This window comes from Anthonomus grandis, chromosome 10, assembly GCF_022605725.1.
Source record: "Anthonomus grandis grandis chromosome 10, icAntGran1.3, whole genome shotgun sequence".
NCBI classification, from domain to species: Eukaryota; Metazoa; Arthropoda; class Insecta; order Coleoptera; family Curculionidae; genus Anthonomus; species Anthonomus grandis.
The window spans coordinates 18886367-18914112 of record NC_065555.1 but is presented as its reverse complement, the minus strand read 5'-3'; the positions used below and the strand labels follow the sequence as shown (position 1 = coordinate 18914112).

The window sequence follows — 27746 nt, the reverse complement described above, 5'->3', positions numbered from 1 at the left end:
TTTTCTCTATTGACTTCTTTCTTAATTAAAATATTTATGCATCCTAATATTACGCGAACCACAACCGAACGATATACCTTTAGGTTCCAAAAAATATAAACAAACGCCGTCGCGCCGTCAACGTCTCAGCCGTATTAGGCTTTATTCTTTATTATTTATAATTTATTTCAAATTACCAAAAATAGATTTTCAAGGTGATGGGTCAAATACTGTTCACCTGTGTAAAGACGGTCAGATGGTCGATTTTTTAATATATATAGCGAAAATTGAACGGCTTACACGTTTTTAAATACGACGAGAGCCGACGGACACGAATGATTTAAAAATGGCTGTTATGGTGGAATATGAAAAGTCAGATGGATTAATCTGGAATTATTACATGAATATTTCAATCTTTATGTAAATGAAAATCCGGAAGAAGGATCAGAAAATGTCGCGAAAAGGTGGTTCCTATTAAATGACAAATTTTATATTGAGATTCGACGCGAAAAGGGTATACTTTGGCAATAAAAATCATGAATGGCACCTTACCTTTGGAATTTCTGGATGTGAGTGTCGCAGGGATCCCTGATTTCCTCTGGAGAACTTGACTGGATTCTGCTTGTTTCAAAGTATTCACTTAAATTAGATTTTTTTTAAAACAATGTAGACTTTTGCGAAAGGGAACTTGCGAAGAACTACCTTTTGAGAATTACTTTTTTAATATGCTTGGAGAGAGAGACGACTTGTGGCGCTTCAATCGCAAGACTGCTAAGTCGTCTGCGCATCCAGGTACCAACCAAGTATTGCCAATGTATAAATATAAAAATTTAACTTTAGACGCGGGAAATAATTGTTGCAGCGACAGTAGTAGAAAAAATATTTTAAATTATTTTTTACGAAAATCAAAAAAGCCAGTTTTTGTTGGTGAATTACATAAACTTATATTGCATTTTACATAAAAAGGAGAGTTTTTGATGATTTCGAAAATTTCCATGGTTTTTTGCCTGATCGATCATGAAATATGCACTAATAACTTACTTGGTCAAAATGAACGTCTTTTATAAATCACACTTGGTGGTACATAAGAACTAATACTTATATAAATATATAAATGGAATTTCAATAAAAGTTCATCTTGAGGCGGGCAGGTGCATTAGAGGGTTAATGCCATAATTGATAAAACAATATTATGGATGACTTAAATATTATTTCTGTTAATTTTTTGGTGTCTGAATTTTTAATTCTAGCGCTATATTTAATTTTTTTTAGATTGTTATTTTAATAAATAGATTTATTGTAAATTAAGAAATCTAAATCGTGTTTTTTTTTGTAGTAAAGAAAGTTTGAGTTGTGGCTAGAGCAATTTATTATACATGTTAAAATTATTTCTACCTTCATAGACATTTATAAGAATAACTTTTGATTAAGCGAGTTGAAATTGGCGCATGTAGACATGTCTCGTAAATGGTGAGTATTTGACGTAATAACTTATTTTCCTGTTATATCTGATTTTAAAATTAATTATTTTGGAAACAAAATATATATAATTAATTAATTAGTGAGTTAAAAATAGAAATTATGGATCAAGTTAGCACGGAAGCGAAAAAATTTCCGTGTTTTGATTTTTATGTGCTCATTTACATAGAATAGCAATAACGAGACAAAGTGTTAAGTTAACGAGAGAACGACAATGCTTCACCAATTTCTCGCGTGCGCTTGCCTCTGAGAGGGGAAATTCAATACGCCGAGTTAGAGAAATGGTCAAGACAATAATATTTAATATTGATAATTCAAATAAAATAAAACCCAACCCAGTGACATACTGAAAATATGAACAAAAAAAGTCATTATGCAAAATAAATTTATTGGTTTACAATTTCGATATTCATAAAAAATAAAATGCATCGTAAAACATCATTAATTTATATTATTTTCAAAATACAACAAAATGTATGTTATTTGACATAAAAACTTTGTACTTAATATATATTATCAAAATTATAAACAGTAAATATCACACTACTACTATTATTTATTATTATTTTCAAGGGCCATGTTTAAACTTTTTTAAACATTTTATTTTCTTTCTTGAAGTTTGAGTGGCTTGTTTTGGTGTTATATTCCTGAACATAAGAAGTTTTTTTCTGATATCGTCGTTATGACTCATTTGCCTTGGGCGGATTTTTGCCCCAAAGCCAATTCAGCAGTACTTTTGAGGGACTTTGGACGTCACGAGCTGAAATAAATACTTATTAATATTCAACTAGTGAAGAAATTTTCAGTTAAAAAAAATCGGGAAAATATGAACGAATATGACAAAAATGTGCCAGGTTCGACATTAGTTAACTGCCAGTGGGTTTTAATAAGGTAATGGATAAGTATTTGTAATGTCAATTTCATCTAATACAATAATGAAAGAGGAGTTCTATGCTTAAAATACTATAGTTACAAGTTTCAGCTTTTAAACATGATAATGTAAAAACTAAGATGGACAAGCATCCTCATATTTATTCAATTCCTTTAGATCTGCCGCTGCCTGACTTTGTAGTCGTAGTATGCGAGACGTCTCCATGTTTTTATTATGTTCACTGAAGTTGCATTAAATAATAATTTCCCTGTACCTTAAAATTTACTATTTTGAGAAACGGGGACGTAATAAGCAAATAGTAAAAGAATAATGTATTAAATCTTTATAGGTTTATTGAATGCATATGTTAAACCATATTTTTAACTATGCATTATTTCTAAAAATAAAATACTTGCATATCATCTCTTAGTGGGTGCGATATTTTTGATATTGGTCTGGGTAGTGATTGGAAGCCGTATTTATGAATAAACACTCTTTTAAACTTAATTTTACGTTAAGAGTAAATACTGTAAGAGGAACTGTAAATTCAGTTACTGTGGTTTTCATTTCATTCTATTTATTATAAAATCTTGTTTAGTTGATCTGATAATTAGTTGATCTGATAAATAAAGCATTGTGTTTGGAAATCCGCGCTATCTTATCATTTTATTTGGGAAAACTGTAAAATATGATTTTTAAAATAGTTAGTTCTGATATACAGTGCCTAAAGAAATATTAAAATACAGGGCTTTGAATTAATATAAGACCATGAGGAATACGAACTCCCGCTTCATTGCCAATCCTGAAGCAATATTGCTCAAAAGATCTTTTTTGCTTATAATTTCATAATATTACTTATTTATTTGAAAACAACAAATTAAAATTTAAAAAAGGAACATATGTACTTACAAAGCGTGTAACTAGCGTCAACTAATTTGGCTGCAGCTTCTGGTGGCAATTTTGCGACTTCGCTTATATGCTCGTGCATCACGGCAAGTTGTTGCAATCTCCTTGCTTCCTGTTCGTCGACGAACGTTTTATCTTTTTTATACCCTACTTTCTTTAGTTCTGATAATCTAAAATATAAGCAACTTTAAATTGTATCGTTTAAGCTATAATAAAGTGTATAAGAGACACCAGACTAAAACTGTCCAATAAAATTAGAGAATTTAATTTAGATTTTCTTAAAATTGAAAGAAGTTTATCTTAATTTAAGGTTCGAAAATATAAAATTAGGAATCTCTGATTTTATCCAAAATTACTTTAATACGAGGGCGGTTCAGATATGCGGAAAACAAATGCTATAAATGACGCGCATACATGTTTTGAAAGTGTTGGCTCGAATATGTGATAAATCGAACCGTCAACGTCCAGTACCGACCGTTGCGCAACGTATTATTCATTTAGTGTAAGAAGGCGTATCCTTAACAGTGACTTAACGCTCTTTTGGTTTCAAAATTTTAAAGGATTAATAACAATTAAAAATTTAGGTTTAAGATAAATCGCACGCAAATATTTCTGCCTTTGCGAAATCAGTTCGGTAGTGAGTGCCTAAGTAGGACTGCTTTGTTGAAGTGGGCCAAAGCACAACATTCACCGCGTGGCAGAATTCATTTTGGAGGACCTTAGGATTAATGTTCGAGACATTTCGGCTGAAATCGACATCTATATATTAGCGCAGAGTCTATCATCCACGAACACCTTCAATATCGCAAGATAACGGCGCGATGGGTTTCTAAACTGTTGAACTTGGAGCAAAAATTCTTAATTGATTTTCTTTTGCTGACCCGATACGAAGGAGGCGGTTTTTAACGCGAACCTTTACTATAGACGAGACATGGGTACACGTATTACCCTCTTGAAAGCAAGGTGTCGTCTAAACAGTGGAGGAAGGGGTGTCAGTCAAAGCGAAGACAACCAGGTCCGCGGATAAGCCTACTCTAACTTTCTGATGACACACGTGAAACCCGCTTATTGCTCGAAATGGAGAAGCGTTCCAACATGAAGTGCGTTTCTTCTCCAGAGAAACGCGGGCCCTCATACGGTGGGTCTGACGCTCGATACAATATCGAAATTGGGATAAGTGGTACTGGAACTCATTTCCCTACAGTCCTGATCTTCACACTGCGACTACCACATGTTTGCGAGCACTGAAAGAAGTCCTCAGAGGTCAAAGATTCAACACTGACGACGAGTTTGTGTGCGCATGGCTGCCCGAGTTGCCCAAGAAATTCTTCGATATTAAAAAGCTTCCGGAAAGGTGGACAGAATGTGTAACTAGAGAGGGAAAGTACCTACAAAGAAATCTGTACATTTTTTCAAGAGTAAATAAACGTGTTAGAGCACTTCTCTCAATAATATTTGAAAAATAATTTAGAACCTTAATTTAGACAATTCTAATTTTCTCTTTATCAGCACAAATGCCCATTTATCAAGAAGTTAATAATTTCTATTTGTACAGTGCACTTAAAAAAGGATTTTTATAAAAATATACGTACTTCATAGCTAGGCTTTGATTACTATCTAACGGATCTTTAGCTAATTCTGTTCCAGAAGCCGCCAAAAATATCGCTGATGATTTACTGGGGGAAGACGTGGAAGGTTCTGAACTCGTCAATTTAGCTTGGTTGGAAGAATCCTTCTCGTCTGAAAAATATATTTAAAATTAGACTAAAAAAAATATTTGCAACGTTTTATAAAATATTTAGTGCGAAACTAGTTGTCTAGTTGTGTTTAAGTGAATTTATTTAAGCTGAAAATCTCTTTTAGACTAAAACATTAATTAGAAACGGTTTTTATATTGAAACAAATTAAAATGTAGGGTATAAATATTGTCTAAGCATATGCATGCCAATTTTAGTATGCTTAAAATTTAGTTACCAGAAATGTCTTCATATTCTCAACGAAATAAGTTAATTCAATTTAATTTTAATTAAAATGGGAAAATTATGGAATTATAACGTCTCGGGGATAAATTGTAAGATCCAGACTTCATCTTTTCCATTTTTTAATTAAAATGTAAGCTTAAAGCAGTACACTACGACCTAAAATGTCAACAAAATTATTAAACAATTTGTTTAATAATTTTGCCCAAAATCTACTCTTCTCTTAGTAGAAGAGTGAAATTCCCATTTCTAAAAATATGGTTCAAAATACATCTGAAGCCTCACTATCAAAAGTCACTGCCTTTCACCCCTCGGTATGGAACATAATATTATGGTGGATTTAGACCTTATAAAAAAGTTAAATTTTCCTGAATATGCATATTGAGAGTGTCTCCAATAATAGGTGTTAGTAACACTTATTCCTAACGGACCAGCCAAAAAAAATTTAGGAAGATGGACAAGCATCCTCATATTTAATCAATTAAAAGAAGAGAAAGCGGTATCCCTGTCCATACTGTAAATTTATTTCTTTAGAAACAGTTACTTAAGGAAAATGTTAAGTGAGACTCAACTTTATTTGGTACAATTTCAAATTGTTGAGGAATGCCGAACTATTCATTTAAGTTTAATGCTAATACGATTAACGCAACAATTTTGACGGCAAAAACAATGTGGAAGTTTCTAAGCATTTCCAAATTATTCCATGGGTCTTTAAGGGATATATCGCGTCATTCATGACATTTTAATCCATTTATCTTGGAGACAATTGGAATATAACGTCGACAGTCAGCTCGAGTCAGTTGAAAATTTAAAAAAATAAAGAGTATATTGCTGACGTAAGAGTGTGGTTCGAGTCACGTAAAAATTGGTGTCAAAAGAAAAGCCTTGACCTGACTTCTTTCTGGAGCCCCAATTTAGTGGATGTCTTTAACAAGAACTCAGGCCAAAATGGAGACCAAGAAATTAATGGAGCTGTTAAGAAAAATGAGACGAAGGCGATACGAATATGAAACTAGATCGGAAATAAGAAGAACATGATATTGACCATCATATTGAAACATCTTGACCTGATCTAAGGTATAAGCGAAGAAAGAATATAAAGAGCGAGATAAAAAACCTGAGAAAACCTGAAGGTCAACTGAACTTAAAAGCAGATATTAAAAAGGAGCAAGAAGAGACACAGAATAAATAACAAGAGGAACAAGAATTGAAACTTCCAGAAAATTTCCGATGTCTAACCATACTCTAAGAATGGTTCACCATAAAAGTATTTCAGAAGCTTTGGTTCTTTTTAAGCAACTAAAAGCGACATCCTGATAAGACAAATCAGAACTTCGGATAGGTATCTTAAACCATTTTTAGTTAGAAAACCTAAAAGACCATTCCGCTGTTAAAGTTGTAATGAGTATGGCCATTTTAAATGCCAATGCCCCAAGCCTTTGGCAGACCCCGAGGAACCAGGAAAAACATCGGCGCTTTTATGGAAAGCAAGCTGGCAGGGTTCTATTAAGCCCCACGTATAAAAATAAGGGTGTGACGTCCTGGAGAAAGCTTGGTAGTACAGGGATAAATATGCAACCGTGAATGTGAGATGGTGGTTAATCATATAATACTATCGTTATGCAGAACATCTTAGAAAAGGAATCCCGATCATTAAACTACATGAAGCTGTAGTGACAATTGGCTTAACAACCCTCCAGCAGTCAGTTAATGGCAAAAATTACAGATGTTTTCATATTAGGATTAGATGTTATGAATCCGCAGCAGTTTAAAATACAGGGTGTTACAAAATTCGGTGCAAATATTTTAAGAGGGTATTGTTGGAGTCAAAATGAGACTTTTTTTTCCTATAAAGAGGTATCCTAAAATTCACCTCCTCAAAGCTAGAGCCAGCGCAAATGGCTCGAAGAAAATAGATTAGATAGATTCGCTCTTAAAATATTTGCACAATCGGTTTCACTTCCATCGGTGTCAGATCCTTTTAAATGTATGACTAACTGATCAACAGCTGTCCAGTCCAGAGCTGGTTCTTGTTCCATAAAATGGCACCCCAAAAATAGCATGATATCACAGCCATTTTTCACTTCTTATAATATTTTTAAAGAATATTTTTAATCAACATTTTTGAATTTAAAATCAAAATTTTTTGCAACATACCGCAACATTTGCAACAAGTCCGGGTGGTAGACTGCTCTAAAAGGAGAAGAGTCCGGGTATAGAGAAGTCTTAAAACAGAATGACCTATATCGATTATACATATAACCTTATCTATTTTATAGCTTTTATATTTAGGTTTATATATTTTTATTAAGCTGTATAATACCGCTTTAATATTTCTTCCGAGCGTGAAATACTCCGTTGTCTCAACCAGTTTTTCATTACATGTTTGCTGAAACTGAAGTGTATCATCTATAATCACTATTGGCTAGAATGTTTGAAATGAGTTTTTCCTAAATCTATTTCTTGTAGTGGATAAAATTTATTTCACTATGATAGTCACCCGACTTTAAGATTCAAATTCCAGATTTAAATTTTAAATATCCGTTTTTTATGAAACCTATTTCGTCGGTTGCATTAACAATAACCATTCTTTGTCCTTTAGATACTGGTCTATGAAACCCTTCGTTAGTACTGTCTCCCGAGGTTTTATCATGGCTAAGCGAAGAAGTAAATCTATTACATACCGAGTGTCCCAATTAAACCTATGTACCCCAAATAACCGTCCCCTCCAAAAAAGAATGCTGTTTTGAGGGGGATTTTGCACCTATATTTTCAGATTTGCTACTTTACCCTCTAGGCGGAGTTGGATATTCACCCCCAAAATGTTAAAGTAAAGGAGTGTCGACTGATTAAGAACGACCCTATTTTAAAGGTCTACCTTGAGTACAACTGCCAATTTTGAGGCCTCTACTGTCATTCTGTTGAAATGACAGCTTGTCAAATAAAAAAATTACCTTGTAAAAATTGTAAATAAAAAGGTTTCATTTCATACACTGAACTCTTAAACACAAAGTTTTTAATAATTTCCAAAATGACGTTCATTTTACAAGGAAGAATTGAAATTAATATTTTTTTAAATTATGAACAATAATTATGACCCATAAATGTTGTGGAAAAAATTTACAATAATCGGTTGGTAACAAAAGACGTAAAAGAGTAAGACCTGTACGAAATGAAATTATTACTGCATGTATCGGAAGGAAACTTTAATCACACCTCATTTAATCCGGTGTAACACATACATCCTTTAAAACTAAACGTGTAGGCTGGAATTTTAGGTAATCACATTGTTGGACCTTTTTTCATACAGGCCAATTTAAATCGCGATATTTATTTAAATTTACTGAAAAATGCCGTAAATCCCTGGATCACAGAGATTTTAGAAAACCAACCGGATTTAGTTGAAGACTAGCTAGTCTTTTAACAAAATGGAGCACGTCATGTAAGAGATTTTCTAGATATTACTTTTCCTGGTCGATGGGTTGGAAGAAGAGGTCCAATAGACTGGCCGGCACGATCACCCGATTTAATGGTTACCGAACTTCTTTTTTTGGGAACACCAACAATCAATTGTTTATAAGCCGCAGCCAGAATCACTTGAGAATTTAACGACTGTGATTTAACGAATGAAAACGAATCATAGTTAAATGCTGTCAGCTAACACCTGAAACATTTCGAAGGGTTCGAGAAGAATTTGAAGCTCGATTGTATCACTGTATGGAAGTAAACAGCGATCATTTGGAAAAGTTTATAAAATAAATTATTATTAAAAAACATTATTAATTTAACATTTAATATTATTACAAAATCACAAAAAGTTTCTCCAGTAGTACTCCAGCAACAAATTTCTCCTTTTCAAATTAAAACTAATTTTTAAAATCGTACTTATATTCTCTTTTTCTCCACTACCAACTTATTTTAAACATCGTCTGACCGTCACCATTAGTCCCGAAGTTTAAAGCGGCTAATTTTTGTGATCGACACGCCTTTCCATTTAACATTTTGGAGATGAATCTCACCCCCGCCCAAGAAAGTGTCCCCCTCAACACAATTTTTGTTGGTGGGTGGCACTTATTTGAGGTGGATAGTTTTAGGTCAGATACCCTGTATAAATTATGACGCAACTTTCTTCCCTATTATGCCTAATACTCCTAAAAAATGTTCCTAAGCACTCGGCTTCTCCATCAGTTTTTTAAAATTATTTTTGCCTTTATTCATCGAAGTTCCATACCTCTCATTACTCTTCTCAATTTTTCGATATTATCGAATCGGTTTGGTGTGCGTCGTAACAGGAGCCTGATTCACGTCTCTAGAAACATTTGACAAACTGTAATTGCTAGCTTTGACTGTCAATGTTCTCTTGACCTGATTATTCTCCATCGGCAAAAACAATGTAGAAATTTCTAAGCATTTTCAAATTATTCCATGGGTCTTTTTTATAAGGAGCCGCGTTTCGTGACATTTTAATAAGTTTTGTTGGTAATTTAGAAAACAACCAAACGTCAATTAACGCGAATCAGGTGAACATTTTGAAACCTGACGTAAGTAAAAAGAGTATATGCTTGATATAAAAGTGTATTCCTCGCGTAAAGGTATTCCAGAAAGGATTCTGTTCTGAGTTACGTAGCAATATGAATCTTTCATATAATATATACATATGCAAGTTTAGAACAACCATTCCGAAAATCATTCGACGGAAAAATTCTAAATGGTAATATATCATATTTATGCTTACCTTCTCCAAGTACAGCCTTTCTTAATTCTGCGACTGTCATATTTAATACTTCCTTTTCTCTAATAGCGTTTGACAATTTTAATTGTAGGGTATCCCTTTCCTCCAGCAATTGTCTCACTTCTACTGTTAACTCTTCACATCTAACATCACGCTGGTGTAATATATAAGTTACGAAATCTAGTTCCGCTCTGCTGACCGTATCTGAAGACTCCGAAAGAGATTGTGACACTGACTCTAAAGTCCCGCCGATGGGTTGTTTGGTAACTGGAATCCTTCCAACGTCCATTTCTGCTATTAAAGAATCATACTGATTACTTTTATCAAACAGTTGTTTTCTGATCTGTGCGATCCTGCTTTCTTGATCTTCTATTACAAGCTTAAGTTCCTCTAACTGCTTGGTATCTTCGTCCAACAGTTTATTCTGCTCGGCAAGTTTCTGCTCTAAGTCTTGTTTCTCGTGGACCGCTTGGTTAAACCTATTAAATAATAAACAAATGAAATAAGATTAAGCTAACTAGGGATATTAAACAAATTTGGGATTCATATAAAAAATGTATCCTACATGTGGTTATCTTATAAAATTAGATTAAATGTAACGATGAACCTTTTCCATGGTAATAGATAGAAGTGGCTGGGCACTTTCTGAACGGGTTTAATAAGCACAAGATCTAAAACATCTCAGTTTTGGTTCGTGAAGATTCCATGTTCAAAATATGCCAATGTAAGGGCCCGGGTATGAATAATAGGGCTAGTTTGATATATATCCAGTTAAACAAAGTTGTTTAAAATGAGTTAACTCCTTTTAAATACATATCAAATATCAGTTCAAACTTTGTTGTTTGTTGTGTTTAAGTGTTTTGTTTGTTTCGTTTTTAGAAAAGTTTTTTCTATTCGTTTTTAGGCTAGACCAGAAAATTATTATTATTTTTTATATTTATCATTATTTATTAAGTGTTAAAACAGCCCTTAACTAATTTTCAATCTATTTTTCATATTAGACTTGCATGCATTCGTATGTATGCTGCTAAGACCTTGAAAGTTTCTATTTTAAGCACTTCTGAGATAATTAAGAACTTAGTAGGTTTGCCGGAAAAATTGTACGTCACATCATCGAAAAATACAATTGATACTTTCCATACTGGCTATGAATATTATTGACTTATAAACAAATATTTGCGGTCCACGCATGTAAAATCCAAGAATTTCGATAAAAAAAGTCGAGGTGTTATGAGGACTACTATTCTAAAAAATATGAACTGTATATCAGCATAAATCGAATTATTAACATTTTATTATTTCAAAATTGGTTTCAATTGTTCTCAATATTCGTATATCGATAGGTAATAATAAAAATTGTCAATACTAAAGCAAATAAAAAAACTTACTCACCTTTCATAGTCACTTTTATTGGCCTCGACCAGCTCTTGAATTTGTCCTTTTAATACATTAATATCTAAATCTTTATTAGATAAAATCTCATCATAATGTCGTTGAATATCAGACAATTGGTTATTCTTTAGCATTTCCAACGAATTATTATATTCAATATCTTTCTCGTTAATTAATCCGTTTAATCGATTTACCTCTTGTTCGTAATACATATTTTGTTGATAATATTGCATCATATTTCCATTTAATTCTTGAATTTCTTGCTCTTTTTGGAAGAGCTTTTGAGTAGTTTCTTTTAGTTGTGCCTTAATCTCCGTAAGACGATCCTAAAAGGATGCATAAAACCATTATCCGCTTAATAAATTAACTAAATTTTAAAAGAATTCATGTAAAATAAATTCTAATAAGCTTCCTAATAACAATATAACCTACTATATCCTACTAAAACTTCTTAATAAAAATATATACCACGCGACTGGTTACTTAAATATTAAAGGTTTAGAAAATTGGTACTCCAAAAGTTAACTTTTTGGAATATTTAATGTCAAGTTGGAGTAGCATTATACACAAAGGTAAGAATCTGGATGGAATAAGTTGGCAGAACACAACCAAATAAAAGGATACATTAAGTCAAAAAAACAAAATCATCCAATGAACGCGTATTGAAGCAATACAGTAATAAAGAGCAAAACTTCCAAATTTTTAAGAATTATTTAATTAAAATAACTAAAATAAATAGATAATTACATAACGTCAACAACAACAATTTAACAAATTTATCTAAACACAATTATATCGAAGGATCATTGTACCCTAATTATATTTTCATGAGATATGCAAACATTTATGTAATTGTTCAATTTTATGCAGTCAATAATAAACAAAGCCATAATATAAAATAATATTTTTTGGAACATTTTGGAAAAAATTAATTCGGTTAAACAAATTGATTTTAGGTCTATTATGTCTTTCTCGTTAAATTGTTACGATAGAGGCATGCGAAAAAATACTTTGCTATTTCAATATCTCCTGGCAGTTGTAGATGTTGAAATAGCATACGCGTTTTCCAAACAATGTTTTTCCATTTAGCCGTGACGTTAGTCCCCACTTTAAGTATTTTCTAACCGATTGACTTAAAATTTTACTTCAAAAACTTTACTTTATAAACGAAAACCATGGGTTACAAGAGGCCTTAAAATTTCAGCTAAAAACCTCAGTTTTTTGACTAAATTGTGCAAATATACCACAAATGAAAATATCCTTGTATATCATCAGAAATACCGTAGTCTGTACAGAAAGACAATTAAAGCAGCAAAATCTAATTGTTATAGAGATCGCTTAAATATGTCATCAAATATGCAAAGAGAGTGTTGGTCGATTATTAATGATTTTAGACATTGCCATAGAAAAGTATCTGAACCGGAGTTAAGACCTGACATTTTAAACGACTATTATTGTGATATGCCTAATATCTTGCTCAAGGGCATTCGTAGTGACATTGATCCCTTACACTATCTTCAAGAAGTGTCGGTTGAGCATTCATTTTTCTTTCATCCTGTCGATCTTACCGAAGTAAAAAATGAAATCAAACGCCTAAAAAACCATAAATCATCTGGAGCTGATGGGATATCTTCCAGGTTGTTACTCTTTTTGCCTGATTCAGTTTTAAATGCTTTAGTTTCTGCCATAAACAATTCTTTACATATTGGCATTTTTCCTTTATGTTTAAAAGAGGCAGTGGTTATCCCTCTTTATAAGGGTGGAGATTTGGATCAGCCTTGTAATTTCCGTCCCATTTCTATTTTGTCTACCCTCTCTAAGATAGTTGAAAAACTTGCAAAAAGCAGAATTTTGTCCTTTTTACATCATAATGGCATTTTGTCTGCAAATCAGTTTGGATTTCAAGCCGGTAAAGGGACTCATCATGCTGTTTTTAGCTTTTTGGAGAGCGTCTATGTGTCCTTGAATTCTGGAGAGTCATCGGCGGTAGTGTTTTGTGATCTATCCAAATCATTTGACTGTGTGGATCATGGAATACTGTTATCTAAGCTCGATAAATATGGTTTTAGGGGCGTAGCGTTGCGATGGCTTGAGTCCTATCTATCAAATTGTACTCAGAAGGTTACAGTGTCTGGGTGTTTGTCTGCTTCTAGATCCCTAAAATGCGGCGTTCCCCAGGGTTCAGTGTTGGGACCACTGTTATGTTTACTGTATGTGGATGACTTGAGTTCATTGAAACTGCAGGGCAAGGTGGTTCAGTTTGCTGATGATACCACCATACTATGGAGCCATAAAAATTCTGATTATATTAAGACTTGTATCCTTAAAGACCTTCAGATTTTATCAGGGTGGTGTGCTTCCAACAGGCTCGTGTTTAATGTAAGAAAGACGTCTATTATGGGGTTTAAGTGCGATGTTCAGAGTCTGATGTTTGACGAAAATTCCCTCTTGCAGAATAAAGAGTGCTGCAAGTTCCTAGGAATTACCATTGATGGTCGCCTTCGATTTGAAGATCATATTTTACATTTAGCTGGGAAATTATCTTGTGGATGTTTTGCAGTAAGAATAGCAAAACAAGAGCTGGGAGGGGTGGTTGCACGTTCAGTGTACTTTTCACTTATTGAATCTCATATTCGGTATGGCTTGCCTTTTTGGGGTTTAACCAATAAGGGGCTACTTAACATTGTCTTTGTTATTCAAAAAAAGCAGTTAGATACCTGTGTTCTGCTAAGTTAAGAGATTCTTGCAAACCCCTCTTCGTTTCTGAAAAAATCCTAACTCTTTTTTCACTCTTTATCTTAGAAACAGCTGCTCTTATTCACAAAATTCCCAAACTACCCTCTGACACCGGGCATTTGACTCATTTCCCTTACCAAAAACTCATTAATTTACATAAGTAAAAAAATTTACAATCATGTTCCTCTATGTGTTAGACATATATCGGATGTTAAGAAATTTAAAAGAGAATTAAAGTCGCTTTTATTGGCTAAGACATATTATAACCTGGATGACTTTTTTAATGGTTTTAAGGTTTTAACCTTGGACATATTGGAAAGTTTTTTTTTCCTTTTTTCTTCTCTAGTTTTGTCAACAAGTTTACCTTTATTTAGTAATTGATTGTTTTATTTAGTTATCTTTAATTCAAGTATGTTCAAAAAGTTTTGTCTTCTTGTGTTTAATTTTGGTCAGTGTTTTGTCAATTTTTGAAATTGTATTTTTGTTTTGCTTTTTTAGCTTGTAGGATGCTTGTACACAAGATTATTCTTACGTAACATAGCACATTTTCTTTCTTTCTTTCTTTCTTTATGTTAAGGTATAAAAACCTTCGGATGGTTGTGTGCTGGTAATCCCTTCCAGTATCGCTTTGTTATGGCCCCAGGGTTGCGCTTGTATGTTTTGTCGTATTGTACACAATGCCTAATGCTGGTTCTGAACCTATCAGGTTGGATTCTGCTAATGATAACATGTATACTAAACAAAATTTGATTAAATCACTTCGTTTTAATCTGATAAAGCTATAAAAATGACACACGATTTCCCGCTCACAAGGTAGGATCAGTCCTCATAAAATCAGCCTTCATAAAAAATGTCCCTTCCTTATGCGTTTGTTACAAAAATCAACGCTGATTTTCTGATTGACACAGGAAGTTCAAGTTGGTGATATTTGAAAAAAATATATTTATATTTAAATAACACATGCGCAAAAAATCCATCTTTTGGATTTTTAACAAAAATATATAACTACCTTTTTGTTGAAATCTATACTTATGCGTCTATTAGTAGCGCAGCTTGATTAGGTTCATCAACCGACTATTGTTATCAACCTATACAGATCGTGATTTCGTTCGTTACTTATAGGAAACCGCATAGAGGCGAAATTTTGCAACGTCGCGCGTGTACGAGTGCCTGCGACAGAGCACCGCCCCGGCCGGCCCGAGGACGGGATTAGTAAACATCTGACTTTCGTGGGAGCTGCATCGTTTGGCGACAAAATGTCCTAAAATATTACGCGAAAATTCAGGCATTTTTAAAATATTTATTCTAATGCGGGTTTTTGACAATGTGTAAAACCCGCATAGAATTGTAATCTTAAAATATTTAATATGCTAAGTTTGCATAATGAAAATTAAAGCGTTATTCTAATAAAAAATAAAATATCAACTCTGATAAAAATATAATAAAAAATCAGAAATAAAACTCTAATAAACAAACTTAACAACATATCATTTTTTAAATAAAAGGCTCAAATAAACCGCCTTCTTTCGCTAAACAAAAACTTAACCTATCGTAAAAGCTATTTCGCACCTCCAAAAGAGTTTCAGCTAAAATGGAATTGGCACCATCGACAATTTTATTTCGCAACTCCTCTAAATTTGTTGGCCTACTAAATTCATGCTTGTAAATGGTCTGCTTAAGGTAACCCCACAGATAAAAGTTATTTGGAGACAAATCTGGAGATCTAGGAGGCCATTTAATATCGCAAGTCCCACTAATAAGGCGGTTAGGAAAAGTATTTGTTAAAAATTCTTTTACCATAGCCGCGTTATGAGCAGGACAGCCATCTTGCTGAAAATAAACCGATCCCAGGTCTACATCAGGTAGGTGGAGGTCTGCTGACTCCCAGTTCAAAAAATAAAAACGAAAAATTCCGCCGCCTGCAAGCCGCAACCAATCGGTGTTGTTATTATTTTGGGTAATACGTAGCTCACGATAACACGATCTGTATACACCGATATCTACCGTCGGTTGATATATTATCAACTGACTATGTTAAAGCGAGAAAGTTAAAAACATATACACAAGTTCCTATAAAGTACTTTATAATCTTTTTAAGAAAACTCGCGATTTTACGGCCGTGTATGTAAAACTTGCATGGGAAATTTATCTCTACTTTTGCGTCATATTTCTTTAAAATGTTGGGGCAACCCATACGCACTACGCGAATTTTAGAGGTCTAAACAAAATTAAAAAACGAGACCAAGGAGCGGCTGCTCGATAACGCTCGAGGCGTGATTACCAACCGTATTATGGGTTCGCTTTAAGTAATTCGGAAATAAACAGTCTGTATATGTGCTTTTATATAGACATCAACTAAGGTCTTATACTGATCAACTATGGTCTTGGTATCTGCGAAAGTCAATGTATTAATTTGCAATAACAAATATCAGTCACAAGTTAAAAAGAGCACGATTGCGTTCGTTTATCCTGCTCCCGGCCGTGGTAATTCTTTTCAATTGACTGTACACTTTGACATTATAACCATGAGATGACGAGAAGAAGTTGTTTGCAAATATTATGGGTATAAATAAATCAATTGTTTCATTCATCAAAGGGACAAATGACAGCTAAAAAATTAAAAAAATCATAATTGTATCAGGATATCAATAAAAGGAACAGATAATAATATTAATCATACGCAAAAAAAATAAAAATTATTAACGGCGCAAATTTGGTGATGATTACAAAACTTATTAATTCCAAAGGGACCCATAACATTTGGTGGATTCCATAATAATACGATAGTTGGAATAGGATTACTTAGTGTTGGACTAAGATTACTTTTCCCAAAAATGACATATGTACCATTTTACATCCCTTAACATATGAAACAAATTTGTTCCATATATTAATGAAGCAATGCCATAAATCCAAGTAAATCACGGACTTGTTAAGGGATTAAGAGCACTGTTTTGCAGTGGCCCTCGATTGCAGTTTTACGACACTTTACAAGTCTGGCGACGCAGTAGACTTGCCGCGTCGCCAGACTTGTTAAGTATCGTAAAACTTTAATTCCACCGAAAACCTGTGGTATTACGTTGATTTCGAAATAAGACATACATAAATCCACTTTAGGTCTTCACAGAAAAACAAACTGTTTGATAAAATATTTAAAAATGAACATAATACATTAGACATTTACGTGAATTGGATGTGTTCAAACTTTAATTTTTATTAATATGCTTGAAGGATATCTAAACTATCAATGATTTAACTTACCTGAAGTAGTAAATTTTCCTCCTTAAGCTTATCACACTCTTTTCTTAATTGCTCCACTTCTTTATTGCTGTCATATCTGGCTCTCTCATCGAAATCGTTTAACTGCTGAATCAACTGCTCAATATATTCGTTCTTGTCATGTAGGCTTTGTTTAACTTCTGCTAACTCTTTTGTAGAAGAAGAATAGTTTTGTTTTAATTGCTCAAACTCCATATTTATAGATTCTCTATCTTGTTTTGCTTGTTCCAGATTTATTTGTTTTATTTGGTCGGTCTTTTCGGCCAGGCATTGTCTTAGTTCCATTACTTCTCGTGTATTTCCAGAATGTTCTTTTTTCAAATTTTCTAGTTCCAACATAACTGAATCTTTTTCTTGTTTCACTAGTTCCAAAGCACATAGCTCAGTATTTAGTCGAACGAGTTCTGCTTCTTTTTCATGAATTACACTCAAATCTTTTTGTAAATCCTCTATGATTTGGTTAAGTCCAGATATTTCTCTTTTATTTGCTGCAATTAGTTTCTCCATGTCATCAATATTTTGTTTTAAGGTGTCTATTTCATTCTCCTTTAGACCAATAATTGTTAGTTGTCTCTCAATTTCCTTAATAATATCCTGTTTTTCGTAAGAAAGAGAAGTCGGAGAATATTTTTCTAACAAAGAAACAATTTCTTCAATCACAAGCCTTTTTTCATCAAATTGTTTTTGAGTTGTTTCCACAATTATATGTAGACTACTTAGTTTTTGATTCTTATCAAAAACCTCGATGCGTAATTTTTCTAATTCACTTAAACAATTAACCATGTTATTCTCTATTTCTTCAATCTGCTTGTCCTTATCACTAATAGTCTGTTGCAGCAAAGATATTTTGTCAATTTCATTACTGATTTCCTGGTCCACATTTTTTCTCAATTCGCTATTTTCGTTCAGCAGAATATTATTTTTTTGTTCTAGTTCTGTCAGACCTGATTGTAGCTTAGACTGGATCGCCTTAAAGTCCTTTTCAACCATTTCTAAATGTATTTTCCAGCTTTCAGCTACGTCAGCACCTCGCTGATCCACCTGAATCTGCCAGGTTTGATTTAAATCATTAATGGTTTGTTCCAAATGTTTATTTAGTGTCGTAATCCTGGCTTCAAGGGCCGATTTTTCTGATTCCAACGTTTGTATAATGGAATTCAATTCTGTTATATTTTCATCTCGTTTTGCTATTTCTAATTTAAGTTCTTCATTGCTTAACGTTAAATTTTGATTAGTAGTTTCGAGATGCGCTATGATACTAAGTTTTTCTTCTAGTTCCTTGTCTAGTTTATTTTCTGATGGTTGTGCAGTAAGTGCCAAAATAGCCTTTTCCGAAACTAATCGATCTAATTCTTCTTGCAGCAGAAACATTTCGTGTTTTAGTTGACTATACTTATTCTTTTCAGTCTCAAGTTTCATTGAAAGATCATCGCAAGATTCTTTGAGATCCTTAATTTTACTACTTTCTTCACATTCTTTTAAACGTGAAATTTCGGCATCTTGCAACTCTTTCATTTCAACCATTTTTGTATTTGCTGTATCCAACACATCAATTTGTTTTAATAAATTCGCCTTTTCAGCAATTTGCTTTTGTACGCACTGACTTAGCTCTTCACATTTTTGTCCTAATTCATTTTTTTCTAGTATTAACTCCATTTTTTCTGAGGTTAATTGTTCTAATTCGGATTGAAGCTGCAAAACTTTTGATTCTACCTGCTTTAGAGATTCCGATGTGTTTTCCATTTCGTTTGCTTCAATTAATTTGACACTTAACTCCTCTATTTCCTGTGACAATTGGGATTTTTCAGTTGCGTCTTTCTGTATTTGTTTATTTAAATCCTGCAAAACGATGTCTAAATTATTTAGTTTTTGCTCTAAAATAACTTTTTCGGACATCAAACAGTCTAAGTTTGCTTGAAGATGCTGTTGTTTGCCCTTTAACTGTCTATTCTCTTCTGTCAATATGCCTACTTGCTTCTCCAACTCCTCCTTTTTTTTTAATTCCTCTTCCAATTCTAAACTAAGATATTTAACTTGATCCTCTAGATGTTCTAGAGATCGCCTATTTGGCGAATGTATATCTTCAGAAGCTAATGAATTTAATTCGTCCTTTAGCTTCTCCATTTTATTTTCGGCAAGATTTTGCTTTTCGGATAATCCACTTATTTTGCACAATTTTTCATATTCATCCACTTGTTGTAGTAAATGCGATCTTTCCGTAATTTTATTTTGCAACTCTTTGTTGAGTTCTTTAATTTTTTCACGCTGTTCTTCAAGCAACGTTTGCAAATCTTCATTATCTAAAGATAAATCTTTAATAATGTTTTCCAGCTCTTTAACTTTAGCTGAGGACTCAATAGCAGGATCTGTTTTCTGAAGTCCAACATCTGGAGTGCCCCAGTCGAGATTTTCAAATTTATCCTGTGCTTCCTGGTACAGCCTTTTCCACCTGAGCACTTCAGAATCTAGTATCTGTTTTGATTCAGTAATTTTTTCATTAGCTCTAGTCACCGCCTCAAGTTTATTTGCCAAACTCGCTCTTTCACCTTTTTCTTTCTCATATTCGCTACTTATTTCTTTAATTTTTTTTTCCAATGAACTTATTTGATGTTTCAACTCTTCTAAAATGGTATCGTCTAAACCATCATCCACTTTTCGACTGTTACCCTTTGCCTTTAGTTCTTTGCATTTCTTTAAGAGCTTTGCAGACTTGATTTGCAGCTGATTAATTTCCTCCAGATAGGTCTCCCTTTCCATATGTAGTATTTTAACATTTTCTTTTAACTGAGTAATTTCCTTCAATAGGTTCTTCATGTGAGGCAAGTTTTCCAAAGTATTCATGTGTTCCTGTTCCAGCCTAGCTTCTTCGGGTCCCCAACCCCATCCATCATCATTTTCTTCCATTACTTTCAATGTCTGTCCCTCATCGTCAAAGCAGATATAGGCTTTTTTAGGTTCGATAATTTCTTCAACCACTGAATGCGCTTGCTCACCAGATAATTTACTGGTCGGCGCAAATGGAGGTGTAGCACAGCGGTCTAAATTGTCATCCGTTAATATTTGGGACTCCAGTTCCATCTCATCAGGATTTTGACTTAATCGCACAGAATCTTGTTGGGGTTCAATTTGTTCTCCCTTAGATTCTTGGCAAATAATTTTAGTCATTTCAGACACTAACTCAGTACACTGATCCAAAGCAATTTCTTTTTCGCGATCGGTGTTGTACAGAAGGAACTCAAGGGTCTTGATTTTTTTTAATAGAGCGTCACGTCCATCTTCAATTGATGCTTGATGCGTTGAAGGCACTCCTTGCAAATTGTCAATGGTAGATTGAGTGTTTGGTTGAGCTAAACTAAAATCAAAAGATTGTTGGGGAACATGGAAAGAAGATTGAATCGGGACTGACTTCTCTTCAGCAAAACTATCAAATATCGATGAACTAGTAACTTGTGGCTGCTTAAAAGCATCGAAAAGGGGATTTTCACATATAGATTCATCAGTTTTTCCGGAAACGTGTTCGAAATTACTTAAAATCAACTCTGCTGCAGGGTCAAGTAGTTTCTGAGAATCTCTTTTGGGTTCTAATTTTTGACTCGCTTCACACGAAGCTTCCAGAGCTGCTTTGGCAAACTCTAGTCCCTTAATTTCCTGGCTTAAATTATGGTTTTCTTGTTTTAAGTTCTCGATATCGGCGGCTGAATGTCGAAGTTTTTTATTAGATTCTTGTAGATTGCACTCAAGTTCCTCTATCCGGGATTTAAGTTTTCCAACTTCGAGGTTCAACTGATGCCTAATTCGTTCCTGCTCTTCTTTGCTAGCCTGAAGGTCTTTAGAAGAATTTTGAAGCTCAACTTGAAATTGGTTAATTTCTTCACCATTGCTCTGCTCTATTTCAATAATATGGCATTTATATTGGTCTATTTCTAAATTAAGTTCTTGAACCTTTTCCAAGAGCTTCTCATTATCCATAATTAAATCATTTTTAGCTTTGGATAATTGTTCTAATTGAATTTGATAGTCCGATTCAATTTTTTCATAGTCGGATTTACATGCGTCATTCTGATCCAGAATTAATTTATGATGTTCTTCAAGAACTGTTATTTGAGCTTTTAATTGTTTATTGTTGTTTTCCGATTCTTGCAGAGTGTCCTCCAACCCTTTAAGCTCAGTTACCTTGTCATGTGCTTTTTTTAGCTTAACTTTGAGTTTCTTAATTAACTCTTCTAATTCGGCGTTCCTGTTTATTAACTGCTCACGTTCCTCTTTCACTTCCTCAAGCTGTTTTATAAGCGCCTCGTCATTAGCGGTTACTTCTGCTAATCGCAGCTCCAGCTGATCCTCAAGTAATGACTTTTCTTTAAAGCTATTTGAGGTTAAGTTAAGTTTTTCTGTAAGGTCAGTATTGCTAATGTGAAGTTCGGAGTTGATTTGCTGAAGATTTTCAATTTCCTGTTGCAATTTGTCCACTTTTTGCTTAAAGCGACTAAGTTCTGCTTCGCTGGTTTCTAACTGGAGTTCCAGCTCGTTGATTTTAAAACCAGTCTCTTGTTGTTTTACCCGATTCAATTCGGCTTCAAGTTCTTGGTAGGCCACGGTTTTTTTCTTCAGATTAGCAGCAATTTTTTTCATTTTTTCCAACTGTTCCTTGTTTTTATTTGTTAATTCTAAGACATGGGCTTCATTGTTTTCTAGTTGGTTTTGAAGTCGCAAGTACTTATCCTTAATATCACCGCTTATAACTTTAAACGATTGGTTCCTCTCCTCAATGTCTTTGTGTAAACTTGTTATAATTTCGTCTTTATTTGCTATCTCCTTTCGCAGTTTTTCTATCTCACTCTGTTGATTCTCTAATAGTGTCTGTAATTCCTGAATTTTTGACGCTTCTTCTATATGGTGCGTGAGTGAAGATTTTAGTTGGTCCAGCTCATTTTCCATAACTTCTATATTCGTTTGCTTAGCATGCATTTCATTTATCATACTTTGAAGTTCAATTATATTAGCCTGTAACTCTTCAGTATTTTTTTCACGCTCACTTAGTTCATTTTGAAGCTTCTCGATTGTCTCAGTACTATTTTTTAATTTATCCTCCAAATTATTTCCGTGTAATTCAACAACAGTACTTTTCAGTTCACTGATATTTCTTTGTAGGTCATGAATATTTTTATTACGGTCTTCTACCTCACTTTGTAACTTAATTATTAATTCACGTTCACTCATCTGATTCTCCTGTAGTTCTCGTATAACTTCTTGCAATTCATTAATATTGAATTGTAACACTTTAATCTCATTTTCTTTAAAACTTAATTGATGTTGAAGTGTAGTAATAGTTTGGTCTTTGTCGGCAAGTTGCTTTTGCAGGTTTTCCAAGGTTTCTTGCTCTTGCAATTCACTAATAACGCCCCGTAGTTCACTGATGTTCATCTTAAGCTCTTGTATATCGTTTTCTCGTTCTTCCAGTTGGCTTTGTAGCTTGGTAATTGTATCAGCTGAATGGATCAATTCTTCTTTATTTTCTTCGATAATTAGTTGATAGTTATTTATTTCGTCAAGATTTGAGTTTAGTTTTGTCTCTAAACTACTATTGTTATCAACAAGGTCCTTGAAATTTTCTTCCAAATTAAACTTTTCTTGATTTACATTATCTAATTGTTTCAAAGATGTTCTAAGGCCTTCGTTTTCTTGCTTTAAGCTTTCATACTTATTTTGAAGTATTTCTAGGCTTTCTGGAATCTGGAAAATTGAAAATTAAATTTAGTTTGTTTTCGGTGAATTCGGTGCATTCTAATTTAGTTTTTGGTTGCGATGGATTTGGGGTCAATGAAACCCAAAATTATTAAGTAATGTTTTAGATAGAGAATATTTTTATAAAGTTTAGTAGAAAATAAAATACAGAAGTCTACTTGTATGTTTACACTGACATTTAAGAAATGGATATTAACAAATATCTTTCTTTACTGTAATAACCTGTAGTGCAAAATCTAAGACGTTTAGGACATATGTTCATAGTAACTATGTTCATTTAACTAAGATTGCTCGGCAGGTAACATAGATACCGTGCTTTTGATGCCGGCAATTCTATATTTTTAATCTTCTTAATTTTTGTGGTACTTTAAATGCACCAATAATAAAAACGAATAACCCGACTAAGAATTTCCTTTTGTTCCAAATCCAATCGAACCACAAAAATACAAGCATTCAAGGAAGTAAAATTTGCGGCATACCTTCTCAACAAGTTGTTTTTCAAGTAACTCTTTTTCGTTTTGTAACTGTTCGTAGGTCTCTTCTAAAATGTCCCTGTTGTTTTCAATTTCCTTCAACTGAAAGATATTTTTTTTATTAATAATGTACAGTTCATATATATTTATTTTATTTACAAACTATCCGCTAAATACCTTGTTATTAAGATGTGTATTTTCCTCCTTTAGATTTTCCATCTTTTGCATGACTTCTTTGCGTTCTTGGGTAAACATTTCTATTCTTTGAAGAAGCTCGGCGGTATCTTCACTCAGTTGTTGTACACTTTCATCCAACTCTGCAGGAGGGTCATCTTCAGGACATTTCAGGGTTTCTAAATGTATTAATTATTTTATAACATTCTTTTCTTTTTCTTTCTTACTAATTTACTATTCCGCTAATTCTTGGCTCATCAGTAAATATCACACTCTGTTTATGTAACAGTAATGTTCATACAACATAAAAAATATACAGTGTGTCCCATTTAAGGGTTAGCCACCCCTCTAAAATATTTGTTTCTTGACCAATTTTCAAAAACTTTTTTTTGTTGGATAGATGGTCAAAAATGGCACTTATGAGCCAAGTTCGACATTTAGAGACAGCAGGTCATGGCCTACTGTATTCAAGTTTAAAGTGCGAAAAATCGAGAAGTAGTATTAGCGATATTTATTTTTAAAAAATGGTACTGGATTATTGTTCAGGACCACTTAAAACATAAGTGTACCAAATTTGGTTATGATAGTATACAGGGTGTTGAAATAAATTGGAGATTGGCGTCAAATTTTCAAAAGGCGCAATAACATTCTTAATCAAATACGAATATTTTTTAAATTTTTGGCTAATTGGCATGCGTCTTGAGAACACAAAGGTTGGAAATATCCTTCAATAAACAACAATCGATCATATTATCATACTATTTTGGGCTCAATTTGTTTGTTTTTTTATGAGTTTGTTTGTTAAATTCCAAAGATGTTTTTGTTGAATTCCAAAGATGTCAAAGATGATTGTGTCTGATTAAAAATTATTTTGTAGGAATTTTACCCAAGTATGCTATGAAAGAAAATGTTCCTGACAGTTTGTCAAAGTTTTCATGCATTTAGTTCATTTTGACTGCTTGTCGAACAATTATGGGTGATTATAATTTAAACGAAAGAGTTGAAGTAGTGCGGCTAGTTGGCGATGGAGTTAGAACATTTCGTGAAGCTGCGGCGGAATTTAACAGGAGACATCCTGGTAAAAACATCCATCATTCAACAATAGCAAGAATAAACTACGGGTTTGATCAGTCTGGTTCAGTAGGCGGAGTACGTCCTCATTTACATCATAATCGAGCAAATAATAACCAAATAATTCTTGAATACTTTAATGCTAATCCGCAATCTAGCATTAGAGATGCTAGTGCCAACTTAAATGTTTACAAAAATTGCATATGGAGGTGTTTAAAGAAAAATAACAAGAAGTCTTTCAAGCCTATATTCCTTCACACTTTGGAACACGGGGATGAAGAACGCAAGATGGAATATTGTTTGTGGTTACAAGGCGAGTATTTGGCTAACCCTACATTTTTGAAAAATATTTTATACACCGATGAGGCAACATTTACTACAAACGGCATTGTGTCATCTCAAAATATTAGAATGTGGAGTAACATAAATCCCCATTGGGTGATACAATGTAAAAGGCAGTATTCGCAGAAAATTAACGTATGGTGCGGTATCTTGAACGAGCGTATAATCGGGCCGTTTTTCTTTAATAAAAATCTAAATGGACTTAATTTTCTTCGATTCCTGGAAGGTGATTTTAGTGACGTAATCGATGATTTGCCGTTAGCCGAAACAAGAAACTTACACATACAATTTGACGGTGCGCCTATCTACAATGCAGTGGTAGTGCGGAATTGGCTAAATCAGAATTATCCGAATCGATGGATAGGACGAAACAGTCCATTAATTTAGTAGCTAGCACTTTCCCCCGGCCTTTCTCCCTTAGATTTTTTTCTTTGGGGAACCCTTAAAAACAAAGTATACAAATCAAGACCGCAAACTCTACATGATCTTTGTGAGCGCATTAGACAAGAGTGTAATGAAATAAGCAGGGTACAGTTAAGAAGGGTGGTAGTAAACAACAGAAGACGCATAGAAAAATGTATAAGAATTAATGGAGGCCATATTGAAGGAAATAATATTTAGTTTTGTAGCATTAATTTTTAAATTTGAGTGTTAGCAAAGATAAAATACTAGTAGTATTATTATCTTTGGTGTTAGGTAATTCCTTAAGGTAATTATTTTCAGTTGCTGCTTAGCCTACATTACATTATTAAGTAACTAGTGAAGTGCGAATTGCAACCTAACAATGAAATAAAACTAAAAAATGTATAAATGAAGTTGTATTATTGTGAAGCCCACAATAGTATGATAATATGATCGATTGTTGTTTATTGAAGGATATTTCCAACCTTTGTGTTCTCAAAACGCATGCCAATTAGCCAAAAATTTAAAAAATATTCGTATTTGATTAAGAATGTTATTGCGCCTTTTAAAAATTTGACTCCAATTTATTTCAATACCCTGTTTACTATCATAACCAAATTTGGTACACTTATGTTTTAAGTGGTCCTGAACAATAATCCAGTACCATTTTTCAAAAATAAATATCGCTAATACTACTTCTCGATTTTTCGCACTTCAAACTTGAATACAGTAGGCCATGGACCTGCTTTCTCTAAATGTCGAACTTGGCTCATAAGTGCCATTTTTGACCATCTATCCAAAAAAAAAAAGTTTTTGAAAATTGGTCAAGAAACAAACATTATAGAGGGGTGGCTAACCCTTAAGTGAGACACACTGTATATTGGACTTTTTTGGTTGGCCAAATTTCTAGAAAGTGATCTTCTGTAATCAACTGCGTGGTACGGATAAGGATACTTTCTAATAGTTTCATTCTTAAAATATTTTGCTTAATTTTGTTAATATTTAAACTTTTTAATGGTTTATATAGATTGGCGAATAGATTACTACACATACATATACAGTTCCTAACAGGCAACGCAACGCCGCCGCGACGACAGTATGCCGGTGTTCGAGGTTCAAGCTCGATTATTTTAAATTTTATTTTAGTAAGCGTAAGTATCTCTTGCGGCAAAATTTAAAAAAAAATATTACGCGGCATTGGCATAATATTTTTCTAATGCAGGAATTCCATGTTTAAAACCCGCACAGATTCGAAATAATTTTTTTTATGCTGTGCATTGCATATTAAAAATTAAAGCGTTGTTCTTATTAAAATAAAATATCTAATAAACATAGAATTAAAAAAAAAAACAGAAAATAAAACTCTAAATAATAAACCTAATAAGTAATTCTGTAAATAAAGGACTCAAAAAGACCTCCTTCTTTAGCTAAACAAAAGGTTAGCCTATCGTAAAAGCTGTTTCTTACTTCCAAACGAGTTTGAGGTAAAGTGCAACTGACAGATTCAACAATTTTGTTTTTCAACTCCTCTAAATTCATTGGCCCACTATTATGTTTATAAATACTCTCCTTAAGATAACCCCACAAATAAGTCTTTTGGTGACAAGTCGGGAGATCATGGAGGCCATTTAATATTGCTAGTCCCACTAATAAGGCGCTAAGGTATAGTAAAAGTTTTTGTTAAAAATTCTTTTACTCTAACCCCATTATGAGCAGGATAGCCATCTTGTTGAAAATATACTGTCTACCTCAGGGAAGAGTTGAATGGTAGGAAGAACTTGGTTTTGTAGCAACTAAGTATTTTCTAAGAAATTTTTATTTTCATTTGCCTTTTCCATCATGGTTTCACAAAGTGCCATTCTTCGCCACTGGTCTTTACGAAACACCTCCTTAGTCTTGGAATATTTAAAATATTTGTATCCATGTTTTTTCCAAAGACTCACAGTTTTATGGTTCATACCCAGTTCCTGTCCATAACATTTCTGTTCGATCGTGTTGAATCTAAAACTAAAGCACTACAAACCATTTCTTCCCGCCGTTCTATCTCCTAGACCCTTTCAATAGGTGGTTTTTCAGCTTTGTTGTGATATTTTCGATATTCTTGGAGGCAAAAAGATGGCTCAAAATTTGACACAATTTAAAATAGTTTTAGCACAAGGAATCGGTATATTTTCAAAATTTACTGAGAA

The 27746-nt window shown here is 33.4% G+C and overlaps 1 protein-coding gene across 1 annotated transcript in view; it reads right to left on the bottom strand.

The window, feature by feature from the left end:
• Window positions 1–1889: 1889 nt before the first annotated feature.
• Window positions 1890–27746, bottom strand: part of LOC126741568 (golgin subfamily B member 1-like) — a 53473-nt gene continuing 27616 nt past the window's right edge. Inside the window, exons 10-17 of the mRNA XM_050448034.1 lie at window positions 23746–23921; window positions 23575–23670; window positions 17336–23083; window positions 11339–11664; window positions 9950–10425; window positions 4828–4975; window positions 3239–3405; window positions 1890–2218 (exon numbers count right to left, since the gene is read on the bottom strand). Coding sequence (XP_050303991.1) covers window positions 2139–2218; window positions 3239–3405; window positions 4828–4975; window positions 9950–10425; window positions 11339–11664; window positions 17336–23083; window positions 23575–23670; window positions 23746–23921 — 7217 coding nt within the window. The 3' untranslated portion in view covers window positions 1890–2138. The remainder of the gene's footprint in view (window positions 2219–3238; window positions 3406–4827; window positions 4976–9949; window positions 10426–11338; window positions 11665–17335; window positions 23084–23574; window positions 23671–23745; window positions 23922–27746) is intronic.